This window comes from Melozone crissalis, unplaced genomic scaffold (genome assembly GCF_028551555.1).
Source record: "Melozone crissalis strain CALT ecotype California unplaced genomic scaffold, PUWL_Pcris_2 ptg000148l_1, whole genome shotgun sequence".
NCBI lineage: Eukaryota > Metazoa > Chordata > Aves > Passeriformes > Passerellidae > Melozone > Melozone crissalis.
Genome location: NW_026535919.1, coordinates 34,424 through 47,704, shown reverse-complemented (window position 1 = coordinate 47,704; position 13,281 = coordinate 34,424). Strand labels below are relative to the sequence as shown.

General features: G+C 38.3%; 1 protein-coding gene across 1 annotated transcript; it reads right to left on the bottom strand.

Annotated features, from left to right (window-relative positions):
• Nucleotides 1-1,418: 1,418 nt before the first annotated feature.
• LOC128948649 (aldehyde oxidase 1-like) lies at nucleotides 1,419-11,386 on the bottom strand. Its single transcript, XM_054293407.1, has 12 exons — nucleotides 11,381-11,386; nucleotides 9,978-10,104; nucleotides 9,041-9,102; nucleotides 8,366-8,446; nucleotides 7,446-7,526; nucleotides 6,255-6,399; nucleotides 5,993-6,085; nucleotides 4,153-4,304; nucleotides 3,825-3,918; nucleotides 3,015-3,124; nucleotides 2,038-2,167; nucleotides 1,419-1,483 (listed from the first exon to the last, which is right to left on the bottom strand). Exons 1-12 carry the CDS (start codon nucleotides 11,384-11,386, stop codon nucleotides 1,419-1,421), a joined length of 1,146 nt encoding a protein of 381 aa, XP_054149382.1.
• Between the last annotated feature and the right edge of the window lie 1,895 nt (nucleotides 11,387-13,281).

Genomic DNA, 13,281 nt, shown 5'->3' with positions numbered 1-13,281 from the left:
GTTTTGAACTACAGAGTAAGATCTTTTGTATATTGCCTTTGGGTCTGGGAGCTTGGGAGCTTGCTGCTGGTATGTTGTTGCATTAATATAGCTGAAATATCTTTTAAAGCCTTATGTCCAAGGTAAAGATATCTGAGCATCTAAAAGTTAAATGGGCATCTCTCCATCAGCCTCTTTTGGAGTTAAACACTTAGGTTATTGAGTAGCTCCAAACACCATAGACAATGATTTAGCACACTGCACAAATTGCAAGCGCTAACATATGGCAAGAACACCCCTTTTATTTGCTTGCACAAGAGCAGGCATGGGCAACACCTGGTTTGCTCAGCCTGGAGGAGAGTCAAGGGAGACCTCACTGAGGTCTTCAACATCCTCACAAGGGAAAGTGGAGGGGCAGGTATCGGCCTCTTCACTCTGCTGCCCACTGAGAGCACTGGAGGAGATGAAGTCGGGAGGGGAGAGTTTTAGGTTGCACATCAGGAAGAGATTTTTCACCCGGAGGGTGTTTGAGCACTGGAACAAGCTCCCCAGAGCAGTGGTCACAGCTCCTAGCTTGAGTTCGAAAAGCATTTGGACAATGCTATCAGGCACATGGTGGGACTCCTGTGCTGTCCTGTGCAGGGCCAGGAGTGGGACTCCATGGTCCTGATGGGTCTCCTGTAACTCAGTACATTCCATGATTTTATGAACTAATTTACCATTGTCTTCAATGACTGCGATACTTCCAGGAAAAATCTGTAGAAGAAACTGACCATCAAAATTTTCTTATAGTCTACATTTTCATCACCAGCTGAGCCTGGAAGAGCAATTTCCTTAAGGACAAGTCTGCATGCTTCATCCAACATTTGTTCATTCCAGTGTCTGTCAGGAAGAATAATAGATACAATCAGACCAGGACTAATAAAAAATAAATACCAATTGCAGTAATTTATGTGTACCATCGACCACAGACACTCCTGATCACAATTAAGTTAAAATATTGATTCTAATAATGTCTGCAATTTTTAAAATGGTGTAGATCAATCTTGCTCACAGAGCTGAACTCCCATAAGCAAACGGAATTAAGTGCTATGCCAGCATTTTTAAATAAACAAATACACAAATAAACCCTATTACAGCTTTAAAGCTGCTTTAGCAGTCTTACTGATTCTCACCATATTGCAGATACTGTCCCATATTTGAAAAAAAGTAGATATAGATGCAAAATGTAGATACTTTCAAGGGATCTAATTAGCTGTTACATTTTCTGAAAGCACCTTCTTCTTCAAGTAACTCAACACAGTTAATTCTGTATAGTTACACAGCTACAGATACCAAAATATTAAGTCTGTTAGACTAAATTTAATAATGTTAAGCATCAAAAACATCAACTAAAGAAACAGTTGCATATTAAATAGCAAAAAAAGGCCACGGGGGTTTCATTTAGTGTTATTTTTATGCTGCTTGAATTTGCAATTTTTTTCCTCCAAAACTTTGAAAAGTGCTGCAAAGTGAGAAGGAAAGTCAGGGACTAATTCCAGAGATTATTGAGACCTTGTACATGAAGATATGTTGAAAAGGTGAAGACTTGACTTGTGCTTCTAACTTTATTTGGCACATCTAATGTTCTCAAACTTGGTATTTTTAGAGACAAACTGAAGGACTCAAGAACACTGATAAGAGGATTATCAAATGTATGGGGTACAGAGTAATTTATTCATCCTTGGGTTTAGGTGCACAACTGACTGATGTATACCTCACCCACTTATCTCACAGGCCATCTCTTATCTCTCTGCATAATTCACACTGGAGTTGAGCTTCATGTGCAAACTCCAAAATGTAACAATCCTGAAAAGTCATCATTAAGGCTTGATCATTCACTTGAACATACAAGGCATCAGTCAGGTAAATTAAATCTTTCTGTACTTTCATGTCCCAAGGAACATGAACCTGAGCTCTCAAAGTCCCTTTGCTCAGAGACACACAAGACAAAGAAATTTTACCTTCCAGTAAGGGTCCAACAAGTTTGTTTTGCACAGACTGTTGTTGAGCCAGCACCTCCATAGAAAATGCTTAGATCCTTTATCATGTCTGTACCTTCTTCAAAAAGGACCCTCATCCCAGCATTGGTTATCGGAAGAGCATTTTCCCGTCTTGGTGCTCGTCGAAATGCAGAGACGTACTCCCCCTGAGCAAGATTACAGAAATGCAGACATGTAAGTATCTGAAAGTAGATTTTGTTATTGTGCTATGTGAAGCAAGAGAACAGAAAATTAAGAGCACAAATTCAACTTCCTGAGGATTCAAGACCATGCATTTTCTCCTCTTGACCTTTCAGTAGATTTAGCATCTTTGATTTTCTAGCAGCTCGTACACAATCCTCCATCACCTACACAGTTCAGATGACCTAGATTTTTTCATGGTAGATAACAGCAAGACAGGGATTTTGTGGAACTGTATTTATAACAAGACCATAAGTTTAGAGGCTTCAAGGTATTGCCAAACTTCAGTATTCATATAAGATAACCCATAATTCTCTTCTAAGATCCCATATCCACTCTTGCAAATCCAGTATCAGTTAAAGACTATTATTCAGTTCAGCAACATTTATGGAACCACCATATGCACATATCCAATCTTATCCCATTTTAAGGAAAAATCCTCAGGAGATGACAATGCTTTGCCAATTTGATGCCAGTCATATCACAGGTGCGCAGTCTGCTTTGGTGAGCACAATGGCAACTTGTCCAAGACCCCTTTCCACAGGGGATCTAGACAACTGCTATTTCCCTCATCATTTTAGGGCAAACTTTTTTCTGAATATTACTCTTTATGTAGCATTGCCAGCTACCTGCTGAGTTGTGTTTTTGGCTGAAACTGGGAGATACTATGGCACTGAAATGAATAAATGTAAGGAATTCAGAAAGTGAGCAGTAACAGTGCTAGTTCAAACAGATGGATTATGCCCCTTCTTGCTCTTTATTTCATAGTCTTTAATTCTGCATAAAGCAAATCTAAATAAACTAATAACTTACCTTCCTAGAATAGGGAATATGGATAGAGACTAAGATCTCTTCTGGTGTAATGGTATTGTTACCAACTCCATCTGCAAAAATATCACTCACAGAAATCTGTCGCCTTTGTCCTAAAAAAAAAAAAAACAAAAAACTCAAATCCAGAAAATTCCCTACAATTGTGCAATTAACACAATATCAATAGTATTTTAATTAGCAAGAAATACCTGCTGCCTTCCTGAATAAATAAACACTACAGAGCTTACATAAAAAACTATCAGTGATATGTTCCATAAATTCAAATGGTTGCTCCATCTTCCATAACATCATAATACCAGATTCCTAAAAAAAGTACTCAGAGGTCAATCCCCATTCTATAATCCTCCCTTCCAATACTGCCATGATGATTCCACCCTCAACCCTATCAACTTATTCCAGATCTCTGCAGCTGCTGTCATAACTACCTTTCAGTCTAAAACATACAAAATGAGGAAGCAAACTGAGAGGTAAAGAACTGCTGCAAAAGTAGAATGTTATTAGGAGGGTGGGGCTTTTGTTGTTTAGGTTTTGGGTTCATTTCTTCTTTTCTTTTTTTGCTTTTCCCCTGAGATTCTGAGCATTTCCAGGAGTCCAGAAAGAAATAAATGCTATTGCTCTTTCCTTTCTCTTTTTGGTATTTTATTCTGAAAGTGAACATATTTGTTATTCTGTGATGGATATTATGAAAGATAAAATTCTCAGAAGGAAGATGACAAAATTCTGCAAGGAACCTAAATCTCTAAGAGCCCTTTGAACATTTAAATGCTACAGAGACAGGCTATCTCCTCCTACCTTTTGAAGCCAGATTGAGCATGCAGTTGCTGGCTGCCAGAACAGGATTCAAGTCTGATGTTGATTTTCTATTTATGATGTTTCCACCAAATGACTTGAAAAAATAAAGAAGTTTATGTTACTTTTCTCGGTAATCATCATATTAAGTGACAATATGAGATGCAAATTATATGTACGTTAATACATATTGAAAGCTACAAAAAGAGGTATTGATAGAAAATTCATGGCAAAATCAAAATTAAAAATGCAAGTTCTACATGTGGTCAGGACCAATTTCACATTTGTTACAATTTTTTCAAATAGTAATTGTAAGTAATTCCCAACATACAGCAACATTTCTTATCTGTTCTCCGCCCAGAGTTCTCAATTGCTGCAAGACAGCACAGAAAACCCTTGTCTTCTCTTCAGGGAACTTGGCAATTGCATTTGTCAAGATGTCTTTCACTAGAGAGAGGCTGCAGGCAGCTCCCAGAGTTAACCCTGTAACCAAAAGATTATGAAAGTGTAACATGTGCATTGCTTTATTGCCTGGGTTTTAAAGTGTCTTCAGACTGAAGAGTTAGGACAGCTCATGGGAGCTAAGGCAGATAAAAGGAGAGGAGCCTTTGCATTTTAAAGGAACTGGAACCTTTATTTCAGGAGACTGAGGGTAAAATCCCTAGAAATTATGAAATAGAACTAATACCTCACCTCCTCTGCTGAAAGGGAAATCCCTTCTGTGCTTCCAGCTGCACATCCCAACTGCTTCCCTTACACCTTGCTTTGACTGAGTAAAAATTTAGGAGACATCACACAAAGGTGAGTCAGCTTCAAAACGCTTTCAAAAGACTTCCTATTCCAAAGCATGACTTCCATCCTAATTTCATCTTCCTTTGCATATGTACATGCTAGTTATTCTTCTAACATGGGGGTAGGTAGCATTGGCAGCAAAAACCCAAATAGTCCTAACAATGAAGACAGTATCATTTTTCCCACTAGAAAGAGAACTCATATGCATTTACTTCGGAAGTTTTTTTTGTAAGATTATACTTCTGATTTTTTTTGTAAATGGTACACAGTTCCCTTCTATTAAAAATAATTATTTACATAATAAATGAATGTTTTCAATGAATACTGGGATTCAATTAAATGTATAAATGAAAACAGAAATAAATTTAATGCATTTTAATTAAGCAAAGCAATATTAAATTTTGTGTATTTAAAAGAAAAATTTAATCAAAACATATTTTGCATTTAAATCTGATGAAAGAGAGGAAATGCTATTTCTGGCTGGCAAACTAAACTGCATATCTCTTGTTTAGGACTAGTAAGTCTCACCTTCAAATACCTAGGTTTTATTTACACACTTTAAAGAAGGAGTAAGAATTCTCCCAGCTTTTTTCAATTCCTAGCTACTTTTCAGCAAAGAATAAATTAGTCTTTGAATAGAACTGGATGGCTGACCAGAAATAAAATAGATATTCTAAATGCAACGACAGAACTATCAAACACAGCTTATCACTTAAGAAAAAAGTGCCTTTCGGGCATATAGCAAATAATTAATCAGATATGACTTTCCTTAAAAATTTGGCTATAAGCTAGTACAATGTAATTTTTATTCAACTACTTCAGACTATTATACTAAGCTGAGACCTGTTCTGGTTGTAGTTCTAATCCACCAGAAATTATTTAAAACCCAAAACCTAGTCTAACTAAAAAAATCTCCACGCTTAGTATAAACATGTAAGTTGAGGTACAACATTTTTAACCCATTATAATTAATGTTGTTATGATTGAGAACAAGATCAGTCAATGCATATCAGTGATGCCAGTTTAATCACAGCCTTTTTTCTAATGTAACCAAGCATGCCACATGCTAACTCTCCCTGTGGTTCTGTAAGGATCTCTCTGCTATTCAGCAGTCACAGAGCAAATCCTGCATGACTGACCACCAGAACCAGTATTGCCAGAATAATCATCCTTGCACTAAGGCCCAAGATAATATTGCTGGTCAGCTCTGCACTGAGTCAGGAAGCCAAAACCCTCCTGCACTGTGTTTGGCAACAGCCCCTTGACCTGGGAAACAGCCAAGCACGCTTAGGGAATGAGTTGCTCAGCACTCTGGAATGGTGCAGCATTCCTTACTGCAAAGAAATCTTCTATTTTGGAAAAAAGTAATGTTTACTGACCATCATTTGTGTATTTCAGCACATTCAGATCAGGGATCCTTGCAGGAACAATAAGAACTGGATGGAACACACCTCTGAACTTCATGTCAGGTCCTACAAGACAGGAATAGACGCAGACAAAAAGCTTTTCCATAACGACAGCTCCCACATACTGGAACGTAAGCTTAGGGATGAAGATGCAAAAAGAACCACAAACGTAGCCCCGGTCCTCTCATGCACACTGGAACTAAAGCAACAGGAGCTGTTCTGATCACATACATACCCACACTGGTGTTCCCAACCACAAGAGGTGCTTTAGGGTAGGTGGCTTTCAGATCCAGCAGTTCATCCAAGCTTACAGGAGAAATCCATGTTACTCGCTCCCCACGAAAAACCAGAGTTCTTTTTGGTTGATTTTCTGCCATTCTCTGATGGAGAAACATGGCAGATTTAAATATTTAGACATACAGACAGAAGTGAGGCCTAATAGACAATAGACTGAAAGTCAAAAATGTTCTTAAACAACAGCAATTCTACACAGTCCTTTAAAATTGGATAAAAAGGGGACAGAAATGTTATGCTGGCTAATGTTTGCACAATGATGAAAGTCGAGACTGTGTGGGTGAAAGGTCTTCAAGTAATTCCAGTGGGCTTATAAACAAGAATGATAATAAACAGTCCCCTAGCAAAAGATGTAGGGATAGATCCTGCAATTGCTAAAACTGTTAAAAAAGTGATGAAAAAATACTTAGTAGTAGTTCTTGGAGAGCACCAATGGCACTGACAGCAGCATCCCCTTCTAGATTATGCATACACTTAAGTGTCTCCGGCTGTTCTAGCACTGATCACTTGGAAATAGCTTGTGAACCAGTGCTGGTACAAACACACAGTAAAGAACTCCTGTCCTGCAGTCATCAATCTTTCTCCAGAAGCAGTCAGCTAACTACAGAATCTGGCTTTGAATCTCTACAATGGTAATAAAGTAAAACAAACAGCATTCAGTTTTTCTAGGGCAAATACTGCTGTCAATAATTAAGGATGCCTAACGCTTTCAATTCCAGCTGTTTATATCTTCGGCATGCCTTAATCACAGGGGCTAAACACTCTCTGATCTGGGCGGCCATCTGAGAACAGACTAACACAACTATTAAGCCACAAAACTGTTTTCCGATGTTAAAAATTGTTTGCTATTCAGTTTGCTGTGAAGTATTTTTATCTTCAGCTGCTGGACTGAAAATTCAGTTTAAGTTGCTTCTTTACCTTCTCACCTGACATCTAACTCTGCAGCTTCATTTTCCCAATATGACTTTTTTTTGGTATGCGAATATTCAATAAGCTTACTGGGCAAAAAAACAACAAGGAGTATAACAACATTAAAACGTTCTGACATGTCTTCTGATGAATTACTGCTAAGCAGGACTTAAGAATTAATTCTGAACAGAGCAACAAATAGTCTACAAGCAGCAAAAGGTACCATTAGTTCTGGAGGGAAGATAAGCTCCTGGGTGGGATCTAAGGGCTGGAATTCATCTGCTGAAAACAGGCTGGTGGACACCTTAAAAAGAAGACAAGCAAAGACCAAGAATCTTCTCTCATCATTAATTTCACAAAACAATATTAAAAGAAAAAGCAAAGCCAAACCAATAGACTGCCACTGAAGTTAGTAAAAAATGTAGTAATTTCATTATCATTTGGATTTGTTTTTAAATCACCATGCATCATTTGGAGGTGCTGAGGTGAAAGAAGTGTTCATAATATTTTCTTAAATGCTACTGCTAACACAAATGACAGTGCAGAAGCAAGCAACTGAAGGACTAAGGACAGGCTTCCTGTAGTTCTACTATAACAAAGTAGCTTCATGCCAACCTAAAGTACTGAAAACCCAAAGAGGTAGATCAGCTATTACTGAAAGAAAATTAAGAACAAGGTGAAATACTTGTATGGATAAGAGGTTTCACATAAAATCACAATCATAGCTCTAATTTTTTAGAGTGTATCAATTCTCCAGAGTCAAGTCAGCAGTTTTCCTAAGATACCAGTACTCAGAGCATCACTGATCATTGATTTAAGCAAATTTCACATATGCCCTAATGTCTTTCACAATGTAATTCTCACTGTACTGGTAAAGCTCAGACTATTAATAGTACTGACCCTGAAGAGCTGTTCAAATCTCAGCTCTGGAGACCCAAACTACCTTATACCAATTATCTGACCACAGATAGTGCTATCAGAGCCCCCCCATACAAATTCACACATAGAATCCTCAATTTTTCAAAATATTTCCAAATTTCTCACGAGGAATAATAAAATATCATATTTATCAAATACTATATGCAATATTCTTTCTCTAAGTTTTATATTGAAGCAGGATCAGTAGTATATTTAAAACTTTACCTTCTCTTCATTGTCAAACAAATTATCTTCCTGATCCAAGCAACATTTTCCATTTGCTTTTCTTTGACAACAAATGGATTCCTAAGATACGAAAATCCCATTAGTGACATACTGCCCAGAATGGCAATGAGTTAAAGCTCATAAGATAAGAGTGACTCTATATTTCAATAAAGTTCTAGATGAAGTTTATTAACAAGCTGAATTAGAAGGATTAAGTGTTAAAGGAATGATATTAAAAAATTATTTTAAGTCATCAAATGTTGACATCCTTAATACAAAATAATTCCCACTGTGTAGAATTCTTTTGACATTGTGAGAGCAGATGTAGATGGTCTGTATTGTTTCCTTTACCAACTGTTCACTCCCATTTCTCCTTGGTAGGTTTCTGACACATTGCAGTGCGTGATAAATTCTAAGAACGTGGACTGAAATTCTGCTTTTATTCATGCCAGTACTAACTCACAGTAAACCACATGGAGTTACTTCAGATTACTCCTCATAATCCAGGCTAGACACCATGTTCACTTCTGTTTATCAATTTTTCTAAGGGGTTTTTTTACACCATTTACTCAGAATGACACCTTTAAACAGAGGGTCAGTGAAAATCTTGATGGCCTGTATATGCATATACACTGATGCCCCCAATCTAGCACTCCTATCACCAGTACTTCTTACCTTACAGAAGGTTTTACAGGCATCTAAGATTGGCCTGTATCCAGTACAGCGGCACAAGTTCCCTGAAGGAAGGAAATCAGTCAGAAAAGGTTTTGCTCTAAAGATGTGGCTTTAGAACGTCATATGTTTATGTGAGTTTTGTGTTTTTTAAGCTCAAGGAGAAGTGTCAGCTCTCAAAAATAAAAAACAGAACAGTGACACAAGACTTAGGACCTTGCAGCTCCTGACAAAAAATGCTGTTGTTTCAAGGGGTGTATGAAATAGTTGAGATCTGCACTACAGTGAATGCTGGCTCCAGGTCAGCAGGAGAATAAGAGATTGTACAGTATTTTTTACCCACTCAAAATATTGTTCTCTTTCCCCCTGACTTTTTTTCTAGAAGTGAAGGAAACTAACGTTACACCTTTAAACTCACCACACAGCAACAGGAAATGTCCTTGGCTCCACTGTGGCTCTAGAGCACAACAGATGACAGAAGGCTATTTTACCTACAATAAATGCTCACACTTTCCCTTACTGAAGATAAGGCCAAGAGATGCAGACTATCTGTTTTAATCCTACTGCAAAGGGCCTGTCCTGCAAGGTTTATGACATTCTCAACACCAGGCATAAAGGGACCTTGGAGACGCTCACATGCAGCTGCTTCTCCAATATGACATAATTTTTGCACATCTGATTTTAAGCATTTCAAAAGACACATATGGGGATGTTTTGAGCACCTGAAACAGTCCACAGCTCTGTGTTTCATTTTCCAGGATAAAAGAATGACAGGGAATACAAGGCCTCCATCCAGCAGCAACTCTTCTAGAAAGCACAGCTTGTAAGAGTACATCCTCCATGCATGCAGACATGTATACTCACACAGACAAGCACTCACAAAGCACCTGAAGAAATGCTTCAGGAACACACCTGCAAACTAAAAAGTGGCAATATTTACCAGCCAGAGCTGCAATCATCTGCTCTGAAGTTGGTTCTGGGTGGTTTCTTAGCAAAGTGTATATGGACATCACCATTCCAGGTGTGCAGAACCCACACTGGGAGCCATGGCACGTGGCAAGTCTTTCCTGAAACGAAATACCACAAACAACACTCCTTCCAGCACTCATCTCCATTCTAATGAATGCTCTCTTAAATAGGTGATGCCATACAAAATGTTGCCTTGGTAATAAACCAGACTTTTTAAGTAAAACATTTAAAACAATATCAAATGCAAATAATTATTTTGGGTGTGATGTTGATGCACATGTTACTAAAGAAGCTAAGTAACCTTCAGCAGACTTCTGTCTTTTTTGCACTTATACTAAAACATGAACCAAAGGGACACTGTCCAAGATGTGTCATTAGCCCAAAGAGAGCAAAGCCTGACCCACTCCAACAATCATCACGTATCAACTACTTGATCAGACTGTCAATATTAAAGTAAGTTCCATCATCAGCCTTGATCAATCAACCACCAGAAAACAACCCTGCCCTCTGTTGTCACTTAGCAGGGAAAACAACAATCTTATTAAATTTCCATGCCCTAAAAGCACTGTCACTAAATTCATTCCATACAAAAAAGAAATTAGTAATCTTCCTATATAGTGATACTGCACTCTCACCTGAACTGGATGAATCCTGGTTTTGGCACTTCCAATACCTTCCACTGTAGTCACTGCTGCACCATAAAAGGAGCAAATGGGAAGCAAACATGCATTGGCTGAATAGTGTCTTTGGAACATAAAGGGGAATAAAGAACATGAGTATTATTTAATAAACAAATCTGAGTATTATTTTTCGGTCAATCAAGACATAGCTCATACTTACATACAAAGCAGCCACTATTAACATTTGGAATGAGAAGTGATCACTTTTTAGCTGTCTCTTGACCCCCATATAAAAGCATATCTATAAGGACAATTCAATGGAATTTACATCTTCCTTAATACCTCAGTCTTTTCTAATTGCCCTCTCGTCTCTCTTGCCCACAAGGAATCTGTCAACTGTATTTTGAAGAAGAAAGGTAGGGAAAGGAAGATTGCTGTAGTCATCAGAAGAAAGTAAAGAATTACTGCTGCAAACTTATAATCAAAATTCCGATCCACAGGAAATTCTGATGTAAAATAGATACCATTGTTCCTATTTAGGAACAATGTTGCAGCATAAGCCACAGCATACCTTGCAGTTGAGAAGGCCATGATCCACAGAGTATCATCAAACAATTGAGAAAGCTTCAACTCACAGAGTAACATCATACCACTTCAGAAGGCTTCAGGAGTATGCCCATACAGAGTAACATTATGTCACTTCAGAAGGCTGCAAGTGTCTGCCCTTCTTGCTCTTTAGCCCAGCCTTTTATACCTTCATGTTGATGCATTGCACCTGTGTGCCCTCTGTTCCCTTTGGTGATTGGTCAGTGCCCCTGGGCACTCCAGCTCTAATTGCTTTTAATGCTGCTCACCTGACCTACACAGCTGTAGCCCACTGGGGATGAGGCTCAGCCACAGCCCCACTCCCAATCACCACAAACTGTGCACCTACAGAACAACACACCAAAATCAAAATTCTTCAAAGCATTTAATAATTTCAATAAAATTATTTAAAATTATTGGGTTTTAATACAGTTAAATTTTTTCAGTAGTCTGCTTTAATTTTAGCTCTTTCATTAACTTTAAACATTTTCATTTGTGTTGCATTCCAATGTAATGTAATTGTACAAAAGGACAGCTGGAATGTTTTTTCCCCACCCAATAAACACTTCAGCGTACAATGACATGTAACCATTTAACAATTTGATTGATGTTTTCTCAACTTAAAAGCAATTTATTCCAGTCTTTAGCTTACGGACTCAAACTCCAGGTTTCAGTTCAAAATCTTTCTTTCTGTGGGTGGGATGTAAGGAATGGAGTTCAGTATCAAAGGGCTGATAAGACTCACACTTGTGCCTACCCTACCTTCCCACCAATTATATGACAGTATGCTGGTTTTGGCTGGGACAGAGTAGTAGCTAGTTTGAAGCTGTGCTCTGGATTTGTGCTGGAAGCAGTGCTGATAACACAGGGATGTTTAGTTACTGCAGAGCAGGGCTTACACAGAGTCAAGGTCTTTTCTGCCTCTCACCCCACCCCACCAATGAGGAGACTTTGGGAGACAACAAACTGGGAAGGACACAGCTGGGACAGCTGACCCAAAATGACCAAATCATATTCCATGTCATGTGGCATCATGTGCAACATATAGAACTGCGGGAAGAAGAAGAAAGGGTGGAAGTTTTGGAGTGATTGTGTTTGTCTTCCTAAGTAACCATCACAGATGATGGTGTCCCAGCAGTGACTGGACATCTGCCTGATGATGGGAAGTAGTGAGTAAATTGTCTACTTTGCTTTGTTTGCACAAGCAGCTTTTGCTTTATCTATTAAACTGTCTTTTCTCAACCCATGAATTTTCTCCTTCAGCATTCTGATTCTCGGCCCCATTCCGCTGGGGGGAGTGAGTGAGCACCTGCACGGTTCTCAGTTACTAGCTGGACTTAAACCACCATACTGAGCTGCAGGTAGGAGCCACATTCCAGTGGTCAAGCCAAAGAATCTCAAATTAATGCCTCCTATGACCTCTTGCAGGGGCTATCAGTATTTATTTATAAATCAAGCATTTGAGTATGATAGTTCAGCAAATTTACAATACAGCTGAATCAACAGCAATTTTTCCAGCATTCTCCTTTTGGATTAAAGTGACCTTTCCTCTAGATACTTCTACTATTAAGTACAAGTTCTACAACTCTGTTTTTAAGGTTTCATATCTGGAAATGGTATCAACAATCATAAATTTTTCTGCAGTTTCAAAATATTCTGTTGAGGATACCGTATCTTCTTTGAAGCTGGCTCATAAGTTGATATCATCACTGTGCAAGCACCACAACCACCTCCTCCACAGCCATACTTAGTTCCTGTAAGACAGACTGAAAATGCTGTCATTAGGGAAAATAATTATCTGGTTCCATTCTGGGCTTTATTCCACTCAAAGGCTTGAGACAACCTTTTTTCCTAAACTCCTAAGGAACACAGAATTTGTCTGGTATCAGCATATGTACTGGATTCTGTTCTATATTGGAATAAATTTTCAGTGAAAGCAAGATGGAAGCTAAGAAGTTACATGACCAAAATCCTCTTCCCAAGAAAACAGAAAACTTGATTATAATTTATTTTGGAAGAGGAGTAAGTTGTGACAGAAAAGGGAAGTGAAAATTACTTCTCCAAGTGAAA